General features: G+C 40.7%; 2 protein-coding genes across 2 annotated transcripts in view; both read right to left on the bottom strand.

Annotated features, from left to right (window-relative positions):
* MEA1 (male-enhanced antigen 1) overlaps positions 1 to 23,650 on the bottom strand; it is a 323,822-nt gene that overhangs the window by 223,637 nt on the left and 76,535 nt on the right. The gene's annotated exons all lie outside the window — the stretch shown is intronic.
* DNPH1 (2'-deoxynucleoside 5'-phosphate N-hydrolase 1) lies at positions 11,298 to 17,252 on the bottom strand. Its single transcript, XM_069065765.1, has 4 exons — positions 17,018 to 17,252; positions 13,670 to 13,738; positions 12,040 to 12,150; positions 11,298 to 11,565 (listed from the first exon to the last, which is right to left on the bottom strand). The coding sequence occupies exons 1-4, from the start codon at positions 17,235 to 17,237 to the stop codon at positions 11,411 to 11,413; spliced, it is 555 nt and encodes a 184-aa protein (XP_068921866.1). The 5' UTR covers positions 17,238 to 17,252; the 3' UTR covers positions 11,298 to 11,410.

Genomic DNA, 23,650 nt, shown 5'->3' with positions numbered 1-23,650 from the left:
AGGAGATGAAGAGTTCTGTCTGGATGCTCCTCCTTCCCAGCTCCCTCCTATGTCCTTCCAGTCCTTGCCTTTACTTGGAGATTTTGCTTCCCTGTGGGAGAAACAGAGACAGTCCATGGGAGAAGCTATGAGTTTGGGGGAGGGTCCTAGGAAACCGTGAGTGAGGAAACAGAGGTATGTCAAGAGTGGGGATGGGACGCCAGAGACTTTAGGTGGGGAGCAGGGATTGCAAAGAGCCAGTTGACTAGAGTGCTGAACATGTAGGGGGCTGGGCACCCAAGTCCTGGAGGGGGATCAAGGCTTGGGCAGGTCAGAAGTGAGAGACTGAGGACCAGACATCTGGGTCCTGGAGGAGCTAAGAGGATGATGAAATTGTATATTGCTAAGGGGCTGGACACATAAGTCCTTTCAGGAGGGGTCTGTTAAGAGCTGGGGAGATGGAGGTGGGGAGGGGCATACAAAGAACCTAAGAATTTGGAGGAGAGGTGATTCTTTCGTCCTACAGGGAGTGGAGGCCTCCAGATGGGCAAAGAGGCAGGGGATGGGGGAGTCCAGACCCTTGGGTCTTAGGGGAATCCAGCATGTGGAAGAGGGATTCATTCCCCCCTCCACAAGTCATCCTCCTGCTCCAAGAGCCCTATGAAGATAGGAATTGTGATTGTCAAGGTGGAAATTCACTGCAAGTGCCTTGACCTGATATCTGTGCCAGAGAAGCTGTCTCCAGAGACATGCCTGATGGCCTTCTTCGCTTCCTGAGGCTTTTCACCCAATTCATTGAGATCTGATTAACCAAAAGATAAGTTTCCTGGCAGCAGATGGAAAGTTCTCTGTCCCATACTTCTCTTACAATGACCGCCATCCTTCCCCTCCTGGCATTTTCTCTGGCCTAGAATTTCTAGAATGCTCTCCCACAGCAATTCCACCTACTGACTTCCCCAGCTTCCTTTAAGTCTGAACTAAACTCTTATCTTTTACAGGAAACCTCTACCTAAATCTTAATTTCATGGCAGCTAACTGGTCCTAGCGTCAGGAGGACTTGAGCTCAAATCCGGTCTCATATAATTAATAGCTGTGTGACCCTGGGCAAGTCATTTAACCCTGATTGCCTCCACTTAAAAAAAAAAGCTCCAAGAAAAATTTTAATGCCTTTCTTATGTTAATTATTTCTTATTTATACTACATATAACTTGCTTGTATATATTTGTTAGCATGTTATCTTTCTCATTAGATCATGAGGTCCTTAAGGACAGGGACCACCTTTTACCCCTTTTTGTATCCTGTCAACCCAAATCTCCCAGGATTGTCCTATGCTTAGCACAATGTTTGGCACATAGTAGGGACTCTGCAGACTTTGACACTGTTGGTCGCCCTCTTCTTCTTGACCTTCTCTTCTCTCTAGGTTTTTAGGCACTGCTCTCTCCTGCTTCTCTTCCTACCTGTCAGACCCCTCCTTAGTCTTCATTGCTGCACCCTCATCTAGATCGTGCCCCCTACTTGTAGGTACCCCACAGGATTCTGTGGTGAGCTCATCAATACCCATGGATTTAATTATCATCTCTGTACTGATGATTCTCAAATCTACCTATCCTGCCCTAAGGCTTCCTGCTGACCTCCAGTTTTGTATCCCCAATTGCCTTTCAGATATCTCCAAATGGATGTCCAGTAGACAGCTTGGATTCAGGTGTCCAAAACTGCACTCATTCATTATCTTTTCCCCCGAATCTTCCTCCATTCCCTTATTGTCAAGGGCACCACCATCTTAGTTCTCTCCAGGTTCACAACCTAGATGCTATCTTTGACTCCTCATGTAATGTTAATGGGATATAAGATCTTCCCCTGTCCATTAATAGGTCTCATGTGGAGCCCATTAAGAGAAGCTTGTTTAGGGGAGGCTTGCTTACAGGAAGGCTTTCACACCTTTTGCTAATTTCTAATTAGGCACTACAAGGTATATGTATACAATATATACATCATAACAAGGATTGTGATGCCTTCTGACTCTAAGAAGTGTATATGTACTCTGATATGATGTTTTGTTTTGGGGCCTTGCTTATGAGAAGGATCTTGTGATTCCCTAGTTGAGATTCTGAGTGACCGTATGTTCAAAGCTCTGGGACTGCTCAGATGTAAAGGCTCTCTCGATCCAGGGATGTATGTAAAGTGTATAGTTGATTCAGGCAGTCAGAGCCCTGTCTGTTGGTCTTTATTTCTCTACTTGTATTTGCTCTGTTTGAATTTTCTCTGAAGTTCAGGGTGCTGACTTTTCCTCTGAACTAACTTCAATTCAGCCATCAAAGTTGTTTTCCTAAAGTGCAGGTCTGACCATGTCACACCCCCTACTCAATAAACTCCAGTAGCTTCCTATCCTAGGGTCAAATACAAAATCCTCTGTTTGGCCCTTCATAACCTGACCCCTCTTCCAATCTTTCCAGCCTTCTTTACACCCTATGCCCCACTGCACTCTACTCTTCAGTTCAGTGATGTTGACTTCTTGCTATTCCATGAACACAACATTTCATCTCTGTGCTTTGTGAGTTTTCTCTGGCTATCCCTCGCGCCTGGAATGTTCTCCCTCCTCAGTTTCATCCACTGACTGGCTTGGTTTCCTCAACTCTGAACTAATATCCCACCTTTTACAAGAAGACTTTCCCAGCCCCTCTGAATTCTAGGGTCTTCCTCCCGTTAATTGTTCCCTCTATATCTTCTCTACGGCTTGTTTGTACACAGCTGTTTCCTTGCTGTGTCCTGCGTTAGACTGTGAGCTCCTGGAGGGCAGGGACTGTCTTCTGCTTTTCTTTATTTCCCCAGTGCCTATCATAGTATCGGAGACATAGAAGATGCTTAATGAGTGCCTGTTTGACTGGCAATAAATGATGACTGCAGGTGTGCATGGATTGGGACATTTCCCATCGGCACAGAAGGTCCTGGGAGGGAGACAGTATAATGAAAAGGGGCCATATGTTTCTTTGCAGTTAATTCCAGCATTAAAAACTATGGGAATACATTAGGTGTCTGAATCTATGAATGTAGGGAGAAGTGACCTGAGAAAATGGAAGGCACCCTTCCGAGTAGGGACTCAGATACAGATAGTATATTTCCTATTTTAATACTTAATAATATAATTTATTTAATAATAATATATTTAATATTTTGATGAATATTCTATGCATGCTCTTAGACGAAATTGAACCTTGTCGTCAAGGACTTAACATAAAACCCTCTTCCAAGTCAAGTGCTGAAGCAGGGAGACCTTTGTGTTGGGAGGAGCACCCTAGGCAATTGCAAACTGTAATGTCCTCTAGTGGTGAGAAGCAATACTGCAACATATTAGAAAGTGCCTGTTTCTTCTTGAATGTTCCTTAGCATGACTGAAAAAGGTCATTGGTAATTCAATTCATTGGTCAGCAGTAATTCAAGAAGAGCATCACCTAATGGCTACTTCTGATATTACACTGAGGGAGTTATACTCCCTTGCTGAATAATAATAAGACAGCTGTCTTTGTATATACCTAAGGGAGACAGCATCAAACAACAAAGATGTCACATGTGGGGGCTCATCTGGGATTTCCATCTTGAATGTTTTAGTATCACAGAGCAGGGAAAAAAATTTTGTTCAGGCTGTAAATTAAACATGTGGTTTTGCAGATGTGTTCCCTTTTTAAATGGAACAATATGCGTTAAGATAACTTTTGCAAGACTGTGTGCTTAATAATGCAGAAATATTTTTTTCATGATCATATGTATAATGATGGGTGTTGGGAGGGAAAGAATTTGGAACTGCAATTAATTTTTTTTAAATAAAAGCACTATTTACAAAAAAAAAAATAAACCAAAACAACCCTGTATGTCTAAGTTTCGACACCTGATGAATTACTATATAAAACACTGGTACATAGCAATATACATAGATAACAACAACAACAATAATGATAGCTAACATTTACATAACAATAGTATGTCATTTGATCCTCATAACAACCCTGGCAGGTAGGTGCAAGCATTTCCCCCCATTTTACAGATAAGGAAATTAAGGCAAACAGAGAGGCTAAGTGACCTGCCCAGAGTCACACAGCTAGTAAGTGCCAGACGGAGGACACTGTCAATAAAAGACATGCCTCATGACTTAATCTCTTAAGTCTCAAGTGATCAATTGACAAGCATCAAATGAGTCAGTCAATCAACAAGCTAACTGCTAACTATATTTATATATATAAACTGATAACTATAGGCCAGGAATTGGGAATATATAAAGACAAAAACAAAAAAGAAGTGTAGGTTCTATCAAGAGAAGCAATATGTTCCTATAGAAGTAGATTTTTTAAATGCCCATGATTTGTTGTTGCTGTTCAGTCATTTTTCAGTTGTGTTCAACTCTTTGTGACCCCATTTAGGGTTTTCTTGTCAAAGATACTAGAGTGGTTTGCCATTTCCTTCTCTGGCTCATTTTATAGATGAGGAAACCAAGGCAAATAGGGTTAAGTGACTTGCCCAGGGTCACACAGATAGTGTCTGAGGTTGGATTTGAATTCAGGAAGGTGTCTTACTGACTCTATAGGCACTAGCAACTGAGAGGATCAGGAAATACCTCATGTAGGAGATAGCACTTGAACTAAGCTTTAAAGGAGTCTAGGGATTCTAAGGGATAGACATGAGGTGGGGGATGTGTTCTGTGTAGTGGAAAAGCAGCCTGTGCAAAAGCCTGGAGACAGGACATTTGTGGGATGTGTGATAGATAACAAGGCCAGTTTGTTTAGCTGAAGTTCTTAATAAAGTCAAATAATCACAGAAAAGACTTATACTGCACAAACAAGAGTTTGAATTTGATCCTAAAAGCAATGGAAAGACACTGGAATTTATTTTGTATTTTAAGTATTATTGCTAGTTTTTCTTTTCCCATTACTTTCATTTCCAAATGTATCCTTCCTCCCTCCCCTACCAGAAGGGCTATCAGTATATGGTCATATTAACCAAATCAACCAGAATGGACAGACAATCCTCCCTCCCCGTCCCCCCCCCCCCCCACCCCCTGCGACAACCTCAGGGGAAAGAAGTCTTACAAGGCTATAAATATGGGTCCCTTTCCCTATCTCAAGAAACTGGAGAAGTTATAGGCCATGAAGTAACAAACCAACCGTACATTGAATAGTATAACATATGGCCCCTAGATGAGAGCAGAGGGAGATAAAGCTCTTTCTTATTCATTCTCTGTACAAACAAACAAACAGAACAAAACAAAACAAAACAAAAACTTAAAAAGAGAAGGGGAAATAAAGCAACTCAGAAAAATAATGGTATAATGGTATCTGAAATGTTATATACCCATAGTTTCCCACAGCAGCACTGTGTTGCAATGGATAGAGCTCTGGACCTGGAATCAGGAAGCTTCATCTTCCTGAGTTTAAATCCAGCCTCAGACATTTAACTAGCTGTGTGACCTTGAGCAAGTCACTTAACCCTGTTTGCCTCCATTTCCCCATCTGTTAAAAATGAGCTAAAGAAGGAAATGGCAAAACACTCCTGTATCTTTGCCAAGAAAACCCCAAATGGGGTCACAAAGAGTTGTACATGACTGAACAACAATATAGTTTGCCACAGAGACAAAGAAGGGAAAGAGGTATGTTTTCTTGTTTCTTTTTCAGGACCAAGCTTAGTAATATTGTAATTACTAATATTCATTTTTGTGTACTTTTTTTCTTTTAGTATACATTGTAAAATTTATGAATATTGTTTTCCTAATTCTGTTTATTTCACTTATCATTTTGGATAAGACTTCCAATACCTCTCTGTATCCTTTATATCAATATTTCCTATGCATTAATATTCTATTATATTTATAGATGACAATTTATTCAGCTATCACTGACCTGGAAAATAGATCCAGGAGAGAGAATTTAAAAATTATTAGACTTCCTGAAAGCCATGACCAAAAAAAGAACCTAGAAATCATCCTTCAAGAAGTTCTCAAGGAAAACTGCCCTGATGTTTTAGAAGCAGAGGGCAAAACAGAGGTTGAAAGAATTCACTGATCACCTCTTTAAAAAGATCCCCAAAAGAAAACTCCTAGGAATATTATAGCCAGGTTCCAGAGTTCCCAGATCAAGGAGAAAATTATAAGCAGCCAAGAAGAAACAATTTGAATATTGTGGGAAAACAATCAAGATAAAACAAGATCTATCAGCTTCTACATTAAGGGATTGGAGGTCTGGGAATATGACATTCTGGAAGTCAAAGGAGCTAGGATTAAAACCAAGAATCACAACCAGCAAAACTGAGTATAATATTTCAGGGGAAAATATCATCATTCATTGAAATAGAGGACTTTCAAGTATTCTGATGAAAAAAAAAACAGTTGAGTTGAATAGAAAACTTGACATTCAAATACAAGAAGCAAGAGAAGCATGAGAAGGCAAACAGGGAAAAGAAGTCATAAAGAACTTATCAAAGCTGAACTATTTATATTCCTAAATGGAAAAACAATAATTGTAACTTATGAAACTGTTCTCAGTATGAGGATAGTTGAAGGGAATATAAATGTACATATATGTATACATAGGAGCATATATATGTATGAATACATATATGAGTGTGTGTATATATGTGTACAGATATACATAGAGGGCACAGGATCAATTGAATAGGAAGGGATGATATTCAAAAAACAAAATTAAGAGGTGAGAGAGGAATATAATGAGAGGAGATAGGTAGAGACAGAATAGGGTAAATTATATAAAAGAGGCAAGGGGAAACTGTTACAATGGAGGGGAAGAATGGGAAAGCAAAAGGGAATGGGTGAACCTTAATCTCATTGAATTTGGCTTAGGGAGGGAATGACATACCCACTAAGTTGGTTATCTTACCCTACAGGAAAGTAGGGGGAAAAGGGATAAGAGGGGGGATGATAGATGGCAGGGCAGATTGGGGGGAGGGTAGTTAGAAGCACACATTTTTGAAAAGGGACAGGGTCAAAGTAGAGAATAGAACAAGTGGGGGGGGGATGGAGGGAAATATAGTAAGTCTTTCGCAATATATCCACTATGGACATGTTTTACTTAGCTATACATGTACAACCTATATTGAATTACTTATCTTCCCAGTGAGGGTGGGCAATGAGGGAAGAAGAGAAAGAATCTGAAATTCAAAGTTTTAAATTCAAATTTTTTTAAAAAAGTATTTTTTTTTTTGACATGCAATTGGGAAATAAGATATACAGGCACTGGGGTATGGAGACCCATCTTGCCCTACTGGAAAGTAGAAGGGGGAATGGGGAAGGATATAGGAGAGAGCATATTGGGGGAGGGGGTATTCAGTGCGGTTTCTGTTTTGGGGTGGTGGGTAGGGGAAAAACGGGGAGAAAATTTGTAACTCAAAATCTTGTGGAAATGAATGTTGTAAACTAAAACAAAAAAAAAAACCTAAAAAAAAGAAACATTTTGGTATTTATAGTGTCTTTTTATCATTGGCCTTTTGAGGATTTATAAGCCTAGCACTGGGATTTCTGGGTAGAAAAATATGGATATTTTAATCACTTTCTTAGTTATGATGTTCTAAAAATGTTTTTATTGATCTTTTGTTTTTTAACATCATTAACTTCCCCCAGCATCTCTCCCTGTCTCCTTCTCAGAGAGCCACTCAATGTAATAAATAATATTCTTAAAGACAAAAAAAGAAGAAACAGAGAAAAAACTCAGCACAATCAATCAATACATTATTGAATAAATCCAAAAACATGTGTAATATATACCTGTGGACTTTCCACTTCTGCAAAGGGGCTGGTTTGGAACATCCTAACATATATCTTCTTTCAAGCCATGCTTGTTCTTTATAATTATACAATTTTCATTTTTAATTTTCATGTGTAGTTATTCTTTCCATTTACATTGTTTTAGCTACTGTGCTTAGTATATTGGGGGGTTGTTTTTGGCTCTGCTTACTTCACTCTGCATCAGTTCATATAGATCTTTCCCTATTTCTCTGTATTCATCCTGGACATTCTTTCTTTTTTTTTTTTTTAAGCAATCGGGGTTAAGTAACTTGCTCAAGGTTACACGGCCAGGTGTTTCTGGGTGGGTGCTAAGTGTCTGAGCCCAGGATTCGACCTCCAGGTTATCCTGACACTGGAGCTGGTGCTCTGACTCACTGTGCTACCTGGCCGCCCCCTGGGCATTATTTCTTACAGCGCAGCAATACTCCATTATGTTCACATACCACTGTTTGTCCAGCCATTTCCAATCATTGGGCATCTACTTTGTTTTCAATTCTTTGCTATTTAAAAAAAAAAGTGCTTCTATAAACATTTTGGTGCATCTGAAGACTTTATTCTTACTGTTTCTTGGGATATAAAGCCAGTAATGGAGTCTCTGGGTCAAAGGAGAGGAGTATTTTAGTCACTTTATTTGCACAATTTCAAATTGCTTTCTAAAATGGTTTTTACCAATTGAGAGTTTCACCAATGTACCTGTCTTCCCACAACCCTCTGACTATTCCAATCTTTTGTCATATTTGTCAATTTGCAGGATGTGAGGTGAAACCTCAGGGTTTTTAATCAGAATTTCTCTCATTATTGGTGATTTTTAGCATTCCTTCATGTGGTGGTTAACATTTTTCTATTTTTATTTTATTTTATTTTTGGCTTTTTGGAAAGGGGAGGGCAGGGCAATTGGGGTTAAATGACTTGCCCAATGTCACATGGCTAGTAAGTGTTAAGTGTCTGAGGCTGGATTTGAACTCGGGTTCTCCTGACTCCAGGGCCTCTATTCACTGGTCCACCTAGCCGCCCCATTATTTTTCTATTCTTTTAAAGAACTCTTTGATCATATCCTTTGACTTATCTATTGGCAAATGGTTATTGTAGACCATAATGTTATTTCTGGAGGTTCATACTAGAAGGGATGTTGACATCTGGTAGGATATCCAAATGAAGTTGACCAGAATAGTGAGATGATTAGAGACTGAGTCATTCAAAGATCAGTTGAAGTAACTAGGGATGTTTAGGTTTAGGACGGAAGGGATTAGACTTACATGTCTTCAGAAGGCAGAATTAGGACCAGTAAGTGCAAATTACAGCGACATTATTTCATCTTAATAAAAGATATTGGTAGATAGAAAAGTTGATATTATAAACAAATTAGGGGAGCAACGAATAGTTTATCTGTCAGATTTATGGAGAATGGAGGAATTTATGACCAAAGATAGAAAACATTATGAAATGCAAAATGGATCATTTTGATTACATTAAATTGAAAAGTTTTTGCACCAACAAAGCCAATGCAACCAAGATTAGGAGGGAAGCAGAAAACTGGAAATTTTTACAACTAGTGTCTCTGATAAAAGCTTCATTTCTAAAATATATAGAGAACTGAGTCAAATTTACAAGTCATTCCCCAATTGATAAAAGAACAGGCAGTTTTTAGAGGAAGAAATTATAGTTATCTATAGTCATATGAAAAAATACTCTAAATCACTATTGGAGAGATGCAAATCAAAACAACTCTGAGGTACCACAACATACCTTCACATTGGCTAACATGACAAAACAGGAAAATGATAAATGTTGGAGAAGATGTGGGAAAGTTGGAACATTAATTCATTGTTGGTGGAGCTATAAGCTGATCCAACCATTCTGGAGAGCAATTTGGAACTATACCCAAAGGGCTATAAAGATGTGCATACCGGAGTGGCCAGGTAGCACAGTAAGAGCACCAGCCCCAGAGTTGGAATGACCTGGGATCAAATCCGGCTCAGATACTTAGCACCCACCCAGAAACACCTGGCTGTGTAACCTTGAGCAAGTTACTTAACCCCAATTGCTTAGGGGTCGCCAGGTGGCTCAGTGAGTAAGAGCACCCGCCCCAGTCGGGATGACCTGGGATCGAATCTGGGCTCAGATACCACCACACCCAGAAATAACTGGCCATGTAACCTTGAGCAAGTCACTTAACCCCAATTGCTTTAAAAAAAAAAAGTGCATACCCTTTGACCCAGCAATACCACTTCTAGGGCTGTATCCCAGAGATAATAAAAAATGGGAAAAATGTACAAAAATATTTATAGCAGCTTTTTGTGGTGGTCAAGAACTGGAAATTGAGGGGATGCCCATTAATCAGGGAATGGCTGAACAAGCTGTGGTACATGAATGTAATGGAATACCATTGTGCCGTAAGAAATGATGAATAGGTGGACTTCAGAAAAACCTGGACTTTTTTGAACTGATGCTGAAGTGAGCAGAACCAGGAGAACGCTGTACATAGTAACAGCCACAGTGTGCAATGACTGATTTTGATTGACTTAGCCCTTCACCAATGGAAGAACCTAAAACAATTCCAAAGGACTCATGATGGAAAATGCCATTCACATCCAGAGACAGAATTGGAATGCAGAGTGAAACAGACAATTTTATTTTTTGTTTTGTTTTGCTTTCTCATGGTTTCTCCCATTAGTTATAATTCTTCTATGCAACATGACTAATGTAAAAATGTTTTTAATAGGAATGTATGTGTAGAGCCTGTATCAGATTACATACTGTCTTGGGGAGGGAGGGGGAGAAAACTTAAAACTAATGGAAGTGAATTTCAACTTATGGAAGTTGAAAACTAAAAATAAATGAATAAAAAAACCCCAGATGTTGGTAAAGCTCTGTATTAAATCATAAGGTACTCTGTCAGTTACAATATTAATTGCTATTGTGATATAATGCTTTAAGGTTTTACATATTTGATTTCATTTATCTTCACAACCTTTTAAGATGAATGGTTGTTGTCTCCATTCTACAGACAAGGAAACTGAGGGAGAGTTCTTGCCCAGGGTCCTACAGGTAGATGGTATCTGAGGAATGATTTCAACCCATTCGGCCACCTAGTTGTCCAACAGTGGAATGGCCTGTCTGAATGAGTTTCTCAGTCATGGGAAGTATTCAACCAGATATAATAACTGATCTATCTGTAGGCATCCATGTACTGGGAAGGGAATTTTATGGACCAAGATCTTCAGATCAAAGATAGGAGAACCTTGCCAAGTACACAGTCAAAATCTTTCCATGTGTGCCAGCCTACTAGAGTTCATCTTTTGTGAACACAGGGTCACTCCTGTCACAATGGTGGGGTAGGAGGGAAGACTTTAGTAGAAGCTGGCTCAATATAGTAAACTCTATATTAAAACACCAATCGGGGTGGTGATGGTGGTGTGCCTGGAAGGCTTAAACACCCTTAAGAAAACAAACTCTATCTTTGTTTCTGTGAGCAGGTTTCTGTGAACTCCCATCTCTTTCCTACCTTCCCCACCTCCAAGAAATGACACAAAGATACAACTTGAACACAGCTTTTAATTCAGGATTGGGGATAGGGGACAAGAATGGCATATGGAAGAAGTGGAATCAAGCAGGTTTTGGAGTAGAAATTTAGATATCGAGGTTAGATCAAGAAGTCAGAGTTGGAGAGGGGGAGGCAGCTCCAGGCTCAGGAGGATCAGTCTCAAAGTACCGGTCCAGTAGGGTCTCCACTTCATTCTCCTCATAGTCCCACACCTGGAATTGTGTCCCATCAGCTGCACCACGGATCATGGCTGAGAGAACTAGGGGAAGAGCAGAGGGGAGGCATAGCGGTGCCAAATGTCAACACTCACACCATGCCTAGATCCCCTTTTGGGGAAGGCTACCAGAGTCACCGTAAGTCTGTGGCAGCAGAGCTGCCTTCCACTATCTCAAGGGATGCCATGTAGACCAGGAATAACAGCTGGAAACCAAGAAGAGGCAGAGCTGGTCTCAGAGTTGGGAGTGCTCCCAAATGTCAGGACTGTACCAGGGAGGTAGCAGATCACTCTTTAGGGAAGGTCTTCAAGCAGGCCTGGGAGATTACTTGTGGTGGATCTTTTAGACAGTATTCTTCTTCAAGTATAACACCTCCTAGCTCCCTTCCCAACAGTAAATTCTACGTATATGGCTTTCGGGCTGTGATGAATAAAATGACCCAAACTGCTTGGGCCTCTCCTTATGTTCCTGTTCTCTCAGAAAGGTAGGAGTGGATGGTAGGGCACAGAGGTACTTACCTCGGCCAGACTGAGGACGAAACAGGCAGAGAATTCTCTTGTTGAGGGCCACAGCTCGGCCCAGCTCATAGCCAACACCCAAGGAAGGCTGGGTCACTTCAGCTACCACCACTACAGGGAGACAAGCAGATGATGAGCTGGCTTGAAGTCTCTCTACCATTTGTGTGGAAGCAGAGAGGGCTACAGATTGCATAAGAAATGACAAAGCATGTGTACAATTAAACCTAAGGTGGGACTATTATTCTTTTTTTTTTGTTGTTCACATTTACCTGTTTATTAAAATTGCTGTCAATGTTCATTAAAATAAGCCCTCCCCTGAAAATAAGCCCTCTGGTGTTTTTCTGTCCAAAAAATAATAAGACAGTGTCTTATTATCGGGGAAACTTGGTAATAAACTATGCATGATGTGATACAGTATTCACACACAAAATTACCTCATAGTGAATAAAGGTGACATGTAAAAAAGGATTCATGCAAAAATTTTAATTGAGCTATTTTCAACTTTTATAGTAAGTTTGATGAGATATTTGCCCTAAGTTTGCAATTAAATATGTATAGGTTGAAATTTCCCTAATGCCACTAATCAAACATTTATAGACCATAGTAACAGTAGTTTTAAAAGCCGTGCAAAAGCTTTACTTTTGATCCTCACAAAAATCCTGGAAGGATGGTTCCCTGTTTTGCGTAGTTATAGGTGAGGAAAGCAAAATTTGAACTCAGATCTTACTGACTCCAAGTTCAGTTCTCTATGTCCACCATGCTACATAGGTGCCTCATGAGAGCAGTAGAAAAACAAAACATTTTGGTAAGATGTGGTAGGGCACTTTTTTTTTTTTACAAGTCAGTGAAAGATATGAAACAACGTTAATATATTTTTCTTTAAACTACAGATGGGTAACCAACAAAGACTGCTTTGCACCAGAGGACCCCTGTTTCTTCTGTGATGTTTGTTTCCGAATGCTCCATTATGATTCCGAAGGCAACAAACTGGGGGAATTCCTTGCTTATCCTTATGTTGACCCTGGAACTTTTAACTGAACACTACAGACTAGCTTTGTTGAATACCCATGGTTGTTTGGAATGATTCAATACTTATCAGAAATGTCACTGGCTATTGTGATAAATTTAACAGTTAATGGTTTTATTATTTGGTAGTTAAGTTTGGGTATATATTAAATTCATAGTATTATTACTGTAGTTATATTTTTCTTCATATAGTGGTTCCAAAATCTCTGTTTTAGTCATTCCGTTCAAGTTGCAAGTAATAAAATTAGATGCACTTAAAGATTACTTCTGTGACCCAAGGAACTGGATAAACCTCAAGGGAAAGCAAAGGTAAATGTTTCAATTATGTGAAAGAGATGAGGTATGTGTGCATATGGGATCAAAAATAGTTGCAGAGTTCAGTTGGTTGCATTGATGTTTAGGATTGTATACAATCACTTTTTTTAAAAAGAAAAGTGATTGTATACAATCCTAAACATCAATGGGACTATTATTCTTGTGGAAAGGTGTGCAGAGGGCACACAGTTAACCCTGGAGGGACTGGAATGAGAGTGGAAAAATCCAAGAAATCTCTACCTTGTGCTTCCAAGAACTGGGAATCCTAAGGGGAAAAGGGGCAACTCACCATCTGCCTGCTGCAACCAAGCCAGGTCTCGCTCATGAATGAGTCTGTCACCCCCTGCTGCCTCTTCCCCTGCAGAGATTGGGTAGAAAAGGAGTCAGGTGAGCAAGGATGGAAACCCACTCCCACCCTGTCCTTGGGTCCTCACCACTCATTATCCACAATCCTACCCAGTCTTCTTTTTTTTTTAAAGTTATACATGTACAATCATATTAAACATATTTCTACATTAGTCATGTTGTGAAACAATCAGAACAAAAGGAAAAAACCAAGAGAAAGAACAAACAAAGAAAATAGAATGATTCAGACTCCACAGTTCTTTTTCTGGATGTGGATCATATTTTCCATTACGAGTCTTTTGGAATTGTCTTAGATCGCTGTATTACTGAGAAGAGCCAAAGCTGGTCACGGCACAACGCTGCTGCTACTGTGTACAGTGTTCTTCTGGTTCTGCTCGCCTCACTCAGCATCAGCTCACGCACTTAGTCTTCTTCACCCCACAGTCACTCACTATCAGCAGGGTTAGATAAGAGTGAGAAGTTGGGTTGTGTGACATATAAGGTTCTTTTCAAATTGAAGATTCTATGAAAAATGTTTAGTAAGAATCCACTATGTGCTAGATGTATGGGACTGAGTTCCTGTCCTTGTCAGAGAAAGCACAATAAGTTAAGAGTGAGACTTTAATTGGACTTTGAAAGATGGTTAAGAAATGGATATATAGAGTAGGGAAGAGCATTCCTAGTCTGAGGACATACAAGCAAGAAAGCTGAGGTGAGAATGTGAGACACAGAGGCAGAGGGGTGGGCCAAAGTAAGTCTTGCTAAAAGTGAATTCTTTTTAATGGAGAATGAGAGATAAAGCTACAGTACACTGTGGGAAGCCTTGAATATAAGGCTAGGGAGTTTGAATTTTATTCTGTTGGCAGTAAAGGAAATTTTTGAGCAGGGAAATAGGCATGATCAAAGTAGTATCTTAAGAAGATTAAACTGGGATGGATCGAAGGAGAAGAAACAGGATGCAAGAAGGACTACAAAGGAATCTATTCCAGTAGTTTAATAAGACAGAAATGATGGTCTCAGGGTGGTGGCTGCATTAATGGAAAGGAAGGTATAATATCATGGACATTTGGAAGGAAAAATCAACTAGATTTGTCAGTTGACAATGTGGAAGGCAAGGAGGAGTTTAAGAATTAAAAGAGGGCTCTGACTGCTTTAGAGTGTGTGATCCTGGCAGAACAGACGGGAGAAATGTATTTCAGGAAGTTGGAAATGTGGGGCGGCAGGTTATGGGAGGTTAAGGAGGGCTGGAGATAACTGATTAAAGTCATGGCAATGAAAAAGATTTCCAAAGGCTGGTGTAAAGAGGATTAAGGACAAAGCCTTGAAGGATACCTGCATTTAAAGGGTGGGAGAGAAGAATTAGCAGGAAGAACTATAACGACTAAATAGAAGTAGAAAGAAAACCAATATGGGGCCCCAGAAACAAAGGGTGTCCAGAAGAGGAGTCTGATCGACCATATAAAGTACTACAGAAAGATGCTGAAGAGTAAGGATAGAAAAAAGGCTATTGGATTGATATCTAATATAATAATCCCAATGAGAGAGCAATTATCAAAAGAAATCAATGTGTCTATATAGGGAGCTCTCTAATACGTTGGGTTAGACAGACAGATGGTAAAGGAGCTCAAAATCATATGATTCAGGGCTATGTTGAAGGAACTAAATATATTTAAACCTGGAAAAGGGAAAGCTTAGGGAGAACATAATAACTAAAATTGAAAAGCTATCATATAGAAGATGGATTAATCTTTTTCTTTTTGGTGTCCAAAATGTGGAACAAAGAGCGATGGATGGATGGATGTTGAGGAAAAGTAGATTTCAAGATAAGGAAAAAACTTCCCAACAATTAGAGCAATGAGCAGCATAGGCTACCTTTTTCAACAGTCACTGAAAGCCTTCAAGCAAGGTTAAATGACTATTCATTGGAGGTATTGTAAACATACAGTTATGAGTGTGACTACATGACTTCTGAAGTTCTTTTCAAAACTGTTATGCTTAGATTTTATTATAGAATTACACCTTCCTACCTTGTTTCTGACTATTCTGGCAAGAACAGTCACTGAACTGTGAAAAAAAAAAGTCTGTTCTGATAAACATCATTATAAGATAATTGAACCTGAAAGTAATTGAAGGAATAGAGAGGCAATTATATTCCAGTGTGTTTTAAGAATTTATAGATGCAATTGCTGAGGCAGTGTGAGCAGTCTTTAAGAACTAACATTGAAGAGAAGAGCTTAATGACTGGAAACAAGCAAATGTCTACATTTTCAATAAAGGGAAACATACATCACAAAAACAACTAACAATTTGATGTCATGGCCAACAAAATTAAAGAATGGATTTTTAAAGAGTGAGTCTGTGAGGCTCTGGAAAGGCAGGTGGTGATTACCAAGAGCCATCATGGGTTCAGTGAGAACAAATTATACCATATTAACTTCACACCTTTTGTGACAGGGTCATTGGTCTGATGGCCACTAGACTGTAAGCTCCTCCAGAGCAATGGCTGTCTTTTGGCTTACTTTGTATCCCCAGTAATTAGCACTGACACACAGTAGGCATTTAATGTCTATTGACTGATTGTAGAAAGCAGATTTCAAATCAGTATGTGGGAGAAAAAATTTCCTTACTTTACAATAAGTACTTTACCAAGCAGAGGGATTTGGTAATGAAGGCCATGGGTAATCTCACTCCATCCAGTTCCCATTTATTAATGATAGCTAACTACACTATATAAATAAATATGAAGTACTACATATCAGGCACTATAAGGGTTTTAAGAATAATGATAAGAACCATAGCTAATATTTATGTAGCACTTACTATAGGGCAGGCATTGTGTTAAGTGCTTTACAAATATTATTTCATTTGATCATCTCAATTTTGCATATGAGGAAAGTGACTGGCCCAGAGACACCCAGCTAGGACGTCTCAGAAGTCACTTTTGAACTCAGATCTTTGGACTCCAGGCCTGGTGCTCCACCCAGCTGCCTCTAACTGACCACAGCCCAGACACAGCCCGAGGCAGAGGTCTCAGGTTAACCCACACTTGGGTCCAGCCCAAGACCTACTTCAACAAGCTCAAGGTCCCTCCCCTAAACTAGGAGTCTCAAAGTTGGTAGGGGGTGGACTCCCCCCAACTTTTCCAGACAAGACCCCGCCCCCTACCACGCACCGCCCCGAATCCGCGGGGGGGGGGGGAAGGGAGGGAAGCGTTCCTCTCTCCTCCCCTCCCCCCGCCCTGCCGCACTGGGGCGAGTTCAGGCTCCTCCCGCGGTCATCTCTGGCCTCTCACCGCGCGCGCCCAGCTCGGCGGCCGCCACGTGCTCGGTGAGCACCGCCCCAAAGCGCCGCAGTCTCGACACGATACGCCCGTAGAGGGCCCGGTCCTGCCTCCCGCCTCGGATGCTCCCGCAGAAGTACAGGGCTCGCCGGCCCGGCCCCCCAGGCTCCCCGGGCTCCCGCGGCTCCGCCCCAGGGCCCCGCTCCCGCCCCGGAGCCGATGCCGCCGCCATCCCCGCCTCCGGTACACTCCCTACAGGCTCCGCCCGCCGCGTGGGCTATGGCACCGCCCCCAGGGCGCACGTGACTTCCCGGCACGTGACCAGGCAGCCCGGGGGCCCCTACCTCTACCCCCCACCTCCTCCTCCCCCCTACTGTGAGTGTTAGAGGAAAAGGGCAGGGGGGCCGCCCTAGGAACGCCCCCGCCCCCCGCGCTGGGCTACGCCCTGTGACCGTCATAACCACTAGCACGCTGACACGGCGTCGGCGGCGTCGTCTTAGCGGGAGCACGCACGTGCACAGCCCGAGGCCACGGTGGGCCCTCCGTTCCACCCACAATAATTCAGCCCCAGCATATAATCTCTTCTCCTCTCCGAGCCTAGTTTTCCCTATCTATAAAAATGGGGATACAGCCACTAGTTAGACGGCGCGGTATATAGAGGGACATCCGGGAATCGGGAAGACCTGAATTCACATGCGGCCTCAGACACTCACTAGCCATGAGACCTTGGGCAGATCACTTAACCCCGTTTGTCGAAGTTTCCTTATCTGTCAAATGAGCTGGAGAAGGAAATCACAAATCACTTAAGTATCTTTGCCAAGAAAACCCCAAATTGGGTCATAAACTGAAAACCACTAAACAAACAACAAAACCGGGACAATAAAAGCACCTACCAGTAGTCTATGTAGTTGTTTTTCAGTCATTTCAGCCATGTCCAACTCTTTGTGACCTCATTTGGGGTTTTCTTGGCAAAGATACTGAACTGGTTTGCCATTTCCTTCTCCAGTTCACTTTACAGATGAGGAACTGAGGCAAACAGGGTGAAGTGACTTGTCCAGGATCACACAGCTAGTAAGTGTCTGTATGTAGAGGGCTTTGCAACAATTAATGTTTTCAATAGAAATCACAGGCATGGGGGACAGGTAGGTGGCGCAGTGAATAGAGCACCAGCCCTGGAGTCAGAAGGACCTGAGTTTCAAATCTGCCCTCAAACACTTAGGCACAAAAAACACTAGCCATGTGACCTTGGGCAAGTCACTTAAACCCAACTGCCCTCCAAAAAGCAAAAAAAAAAATCACAGTCATGGAATTTTAGAGTTCAAGTGGGAGCTACCTGGCCTACTATTCTTAAAGACCCTACCTCCTATGACATAACCCCACAAATTTCTGCTTGAAGACCTTCAACAATGGGGGAAACCATGCCTTCCTAAGGCAGCCAATTTCATTTTTGGATAACTTATTGTTAGGAAGTTGTGTGTGGTTTTGTTTTTTTTTTCCTGACACCAATACTGAATTAGTCTCTTTGCAATTGCCACCCAGTATTCTCTGTTCTTTCCTCTAGGCTTCAAACATAACAAATCTATCGCTTCTTCCACTGGACAGCCTTACACATACTTGAAGGGAGCTATCATGTATTACCTGACTATTGTGCTCCTCAGGCCCCACATCCACAGTTTCTTCAACCAGTCCTTTTCGGACAAGGAGACAAGGCCTTTAACGATCCTGATTGCTCACCTCTAGACACTTTGCAGCTTATTAGTAGTGTCTTTCCCAAACTGCAAGGGCCTGGATGTGTGGAGGCAGCTAGGCTGTTGCGTGAATAGAGTGCTGGGCCTGGATTAAGGAAGACAAATTCAAATCCTGCTTCAGGTATGCACTAGCTGTGTTACCTTTGGCAAGTTGCTTAACCTTGTTTGCCCTAATCCACTGGAGAAGAAAATGGCAAATCACTCCAGGATGTTTGCTAAGAAAACCCCAAATGACATCACAAAGAGTTGGACATGACTGTACAACAGGTTCAGAATCTTTGCTGAGCACTTTACAAATATGAGCTCACTTGATCCTCACAAGTCTAGGAACTAAGTGCTGTTATCATCTCCATTTTACAGATGGGGAAACTGAGGACAGCCATGAAGTGACTTGCTCAGGGTCACACAGCTAAGAAGTATGTGAGACTGGAATTGAACTCAGTTCTTTGTGACTCCAGGCCCAACTCTCTATTCACTGTGCCACCTAGCTCTGCATCACATTCTTATTCTTGGAAGCTCCTGACTCATCTGAGCACATACAATACAAAACTACTCCCAGAGCTTTGTCAAATGAATTATTGTCTAACCATCTTTCATTTAGCTTGTACTTAGGAAGATAATTTTTTTTACCTTTTTTTTTTGTTTGCTTTTTGGAGGGCAATTGGGGTTAAGCAACTTGCCCAAGGTCACACTGTTAGTTTTGTGTTAAGTGTCTGAGGCTGTATTTGAACTCAGGTCTTCCTGACTCCAGAGTTGGTGCTCTATTCACTGCGCCACCTAGCCGCCCCAGGAAGATGATTTTTAAGTATAAGACTTTACATTTATCCCCATCTTATTGGACTAATCTAATACTCAAGCTTGTCATTTCTATCATTATCATGGTGACAAGTGTAGTACAGTGAAAAGAGTTCTGGATTTGGAGTCCACTTGGGACAAATCCCAGCTCTGGTACTACCTGTCTGAACATGCACAAATCATTTTATCTTCTCTGTCTCAGTTTTCTCATTCAATAAATGAGGAGGCTGGCACTAAATGTCCTCTAAGGTCTCTCTCTAGCTCTAAATTTATTATTTTATAATCCCATGGATTTACTCCTATGTGGACCTCAGTTTCATGATCTACAAAATGAGGAAGTTTTGCAAAAACTTGCATATCTGCAAAAAAGGGAAGGATCATAATTCTAAAAATTCTGTAGTTCTATCAATTCATGTTAAAGAGACACAAAAAAATCACAATGCAAGGAAATGGCATATATATACAGAGAAGAAACTGTAACATATCCATAATAACAATTCATATTTAGGTAGTGCTTTAAAGTTTACAGAGTATTTTCCTCACAATAATCCTATAGCATAGATTGCTGAATTATCCCTGTTTTAAACTTGTGCTTCAATACTTGAAGGTTTCATTATTTCATTCCTGTGGATATTTCCTCCACTAGTCAAGATTATTACTGCTATGTATACTATATATATATATATATATATATATATATATATACTATTATTAATACTATTTTACATGTAATAGGGAAATAAGTTATACAGGCACTGGGGCATAGAGATCCACCATGCCCTACTGGAAAATTCGAAGGGAGTATGGGAAAAGATATGGGAGAGAGCAGATTGGAGGAGGAGATATCCTGTGGGACTGCTATTTTGGGGCAGTGGGTAGGGGAAAATGGGGAGAAAATTTGTAACTCAAAATCTGGGGGAAATGAATGATGTAAATCAGAAGTTAATAAAGCATTTGAAAAAAAAAAGTGCAGAAAACCCAGTCCTAATATCAAGTCTGAAGTTAGTAAAGTGACTGGAAGAAGGAACAAATCCAAAAGAATTCCATTATAAAGAGCTATTATGGTGAAAAGAATGCTCAAGACACAAACCAGGAAATGAATGACTTCAAAACATTTAGAAACAAAACCTTAAAGGAAAACACAGCTTGGACACAAACAAGTTCACCTAAAATTCCTGAATAAGAGGAAGAAAGATTACCTTTTTTTTCTTTTTTTGTGGGTTATATTTTTGTTCTTTTTTTAAATTAAATTTTATGTTTATTTTTATTTTATATCATTCATTTCCACAAGATTTTGAATTACAAATTTTCTCCCCGTCTTTCCCCTACCTACCACCCCAAAGCAGTAATCCCACTGTATATCCCCTCCCCCAATCTGCTCTCTCCTATATCCTTCCCCATTCCCCCTCCAACTTTCTGGTAGGGCAAAATGATCTCCATACACCAGTGCCTGTGTATCGTATTTCCCAATTTCATGTAAAATAATAATAATAATAATAATAAGGGGTGGCCAGGTGGCGCAGTGACCAAGAGTGCTGGCCCCAGCGTCAGGAGACCTGGGATCGGTTCCCACCTCAGATACTCAGCACCCACACAAAAATAACTAGCTGTGTAACCTTGAGCAAGTTACTTAACCCTGACTGCTTTAAAAAAAAATTTATATATATATATTATATATATATATATATTTTTTTTAAACATTTGAATTTAAAACTTTGAATTCCAGATTCTTTCCCTTCCTCCTTTGTCACCCACCCTTACTGGGAGGACAAACAATTCAATATAGGTTGTACATGTGTAGCTACACAAAACATTTCCATGGTGGATATATTGTGAAAGACTGGCTATATATCCCTCCATCCTATCCTGCCCCCCTCTTGTTCTATTCTCTACTTTGATCCTGTCCCTTTTCCAAAAGTGTTTGCTTCTAACTACCCTCCTCCACAACCTGCCCTCCCCTCCATCATGCCCCCTCTCATCCCCTTCTCCCCCCCTACTCTCCTATAGGGAGAGATACCCTATTTAGTGTGTGTGTGTGTGTGTGTGTGTGTGTGTGTGTCATTCCTTCCTTAAGCCAAATTCAATGAGAGTAAGGTTCACCTATTCCCTTTTGCCTTACTATTCTTCCCCTCCATTGTAACAGTTTTCCCTTGCCTCTTCTATATGAGATAATTTACCCCATTCTGACTCTCCCCATATCCTCTCATTATATTCCTCTCTCACCTCTCAATTTCACCTTTTAAGTATCATCCCTTCCTATTCATTTGATCCTGTGCCCTCTATGTATACCTGTGCACATATATACACACACTCACATACATATTCATATGCCCATATACCCTCCTATATAGACATATATGTATGCATACATATATATATACATTTATATTCCCTTCAACTATCTTCATACTGAGAAAAGGTTCATAAGTTACAATTATTGTTTTTCCATGTAGTAATGTAAATAGTTTAACTTTGATAAGTTCCTTATGATTTCTTTTCCCTGTTTATCTTCTCATGCTTCTCTTGCTTCTTGTATTTGAATGTCAAGTTTTCTATTCACCTCAACTATGTTTTTTTCATCAAGAATATTTGAAAGTCCTCTGTTTCATTGAATGACCATATTTTCCCCTGAAACATTATACTCAGTTTTGCTGGGTAGGTGATTCTTGGTTTTAATCCCAGCTCCTTTGAGCTCTGGAATATCACATTCCAAGCCCTTCAATCCCTCAGTGTAGAAGCTGCCAGATCCTGGGTTATCCTGATTGTGTTTCCACAATATTCAAATTGTTTCTTCCTGGCTGCTTGTAATATTCTCTCCTTAATCTGGGAATTCCGGAACCTGGCTATAATATATAGGAGTTTTCTTTTGGGGATTTTTTTCAGGAGGTGATCAGTGAATTCTTTCAACCTCTGTTTTGCCCTCTGGTTCTAAAACATCAGGGAAATTTTCCTTGAGAATTTCTTGAAGGATGATTTCTAGGTTCTTTTTTTGATCATGGCTTTCAGGTAGTCCAATAATTTTTAAATTATCTCTCCTGGATCTATTTTCCAGATCAGTGGTTTTTCCCATGAGATATTTCACATTGCCTTCTATTTTTTCATTTATTTGGATCTGTTTAATAGTATCTTGATTTCTCATAAAGTCATTAGCTTCCACTTGCTCCAGTCTAATTCTGAAGGAATTATTGTCTTCAGTGACCTTTTGAAATTCTTTTTCCATCTGGCAAATTCAGCTTTTTAAGGCATTCTTCTCCTCATTGGCTTTTTGGGCCTCTTTTGCCATTTGAGTTAGTCTAGTTTTTAAAGTGTTATTTTCTTCAGTCAGATTATTGACTCTCTTTTCATGATTTTCTTGCATCCTCATTTCTCTTCCCAATTTTTCCTCCACTTCTCTTACTTGATTTTCAAAATCCTTCTTAAGCTCCTCTTCTTGGAAGCTTTTGGTGCAGGAGTTTTGACTTCATTGTCTTCCTCCCATTCCATGCTTTGATCCTTTTTGTCCCCAAAAAAGGAATCTAAAGTCAGATTGCTGTGCTTGCTTTGCTTCCTTTGCTTACTCAATTACTTGACTTTTGAGCTTTTTGCCACAGTAGAACTCTGCTTCTAGAGAGGAAAACTTTGTCCCAAATTGCTGGGGTTTTTGCAGCTGCCAGAGCTATTAGTTGGGTGCCCTCTCTGAGGCCTCCATAGGCTCTGCCACCTAGTCACATACCCCAGGACTTCCACCCAAGACAGCAATCCAGATCCAAGCAGGTTAAAGCAAGAGCTATTAGCCCTTAGCATGGTTGGTTGGTCCCCCTACAATCTGCAGGCCAGGAACTCTGAAGCAGCCACGTGGTGGTGGCTGCATGGCTGCCATGCCTCACCTGCTTACTGGACTGCACTTTCAGTCCCCCTGTTCCAAAAGTCCACACTGACCTTTTACTTTGCCTTTGGCATTTATGGGTTGATAATTCTGGAAACTGCCACAGCTTCTGGTGATCCATTCTCCCAACATCCCTTCTGCCTCTGCTGGTCAGGGCCCCACTGAGGCGAAAACCACAGACTCACACGGAGTTAGGCTCTGCTCTCAGCTGCAATGGATCCTTACTGCCGACCTGCC

This window comes from Petaurus breviceps, unplaced genomic scaffold, assembly GCF_028583685.1.
Source record: "Petaurus breviceps papuanus isolate PSGF00001 unplaced genomic scaffold, PetGlider_PUasm1.0 90701, whole genome shotgun sequence".
NCBI lineage: Eukaryota > Metazoa > Chordata > Mammalia > Diprotodontia > Petauridae > Petaurus > Petaurus breviceps.
This window is presented reverse-complemented; position numbering and strand designations above follow the sequence as displayed.

Bases quoted from the DNA above. Each gene is read 5' to 3' on its own strand.
- DNPH1 (XM_069065765.1), bottom strand. From the start codon at position 17,237: ATGGCGGCGGCATCGGCTCCGGGGCGGGAGCGGGGCCCTGGGGCGGAG. The intron at 13,739-17,017 runs GTGAGAGGCCAG...CAATCTCTGCAG, and splicing joins CGCCGAGCTGGGCGCGCGCG to GGGAAGAGGCAGCAGGGGGT. The intron at 12,151-13,669 runs GTGAGTTGCCCC...GTCTCCCTGTAG, and splicing joins TTGGTTGCAGCAGGCAGATG to TGGTGGTAGCTGAAGTGACC.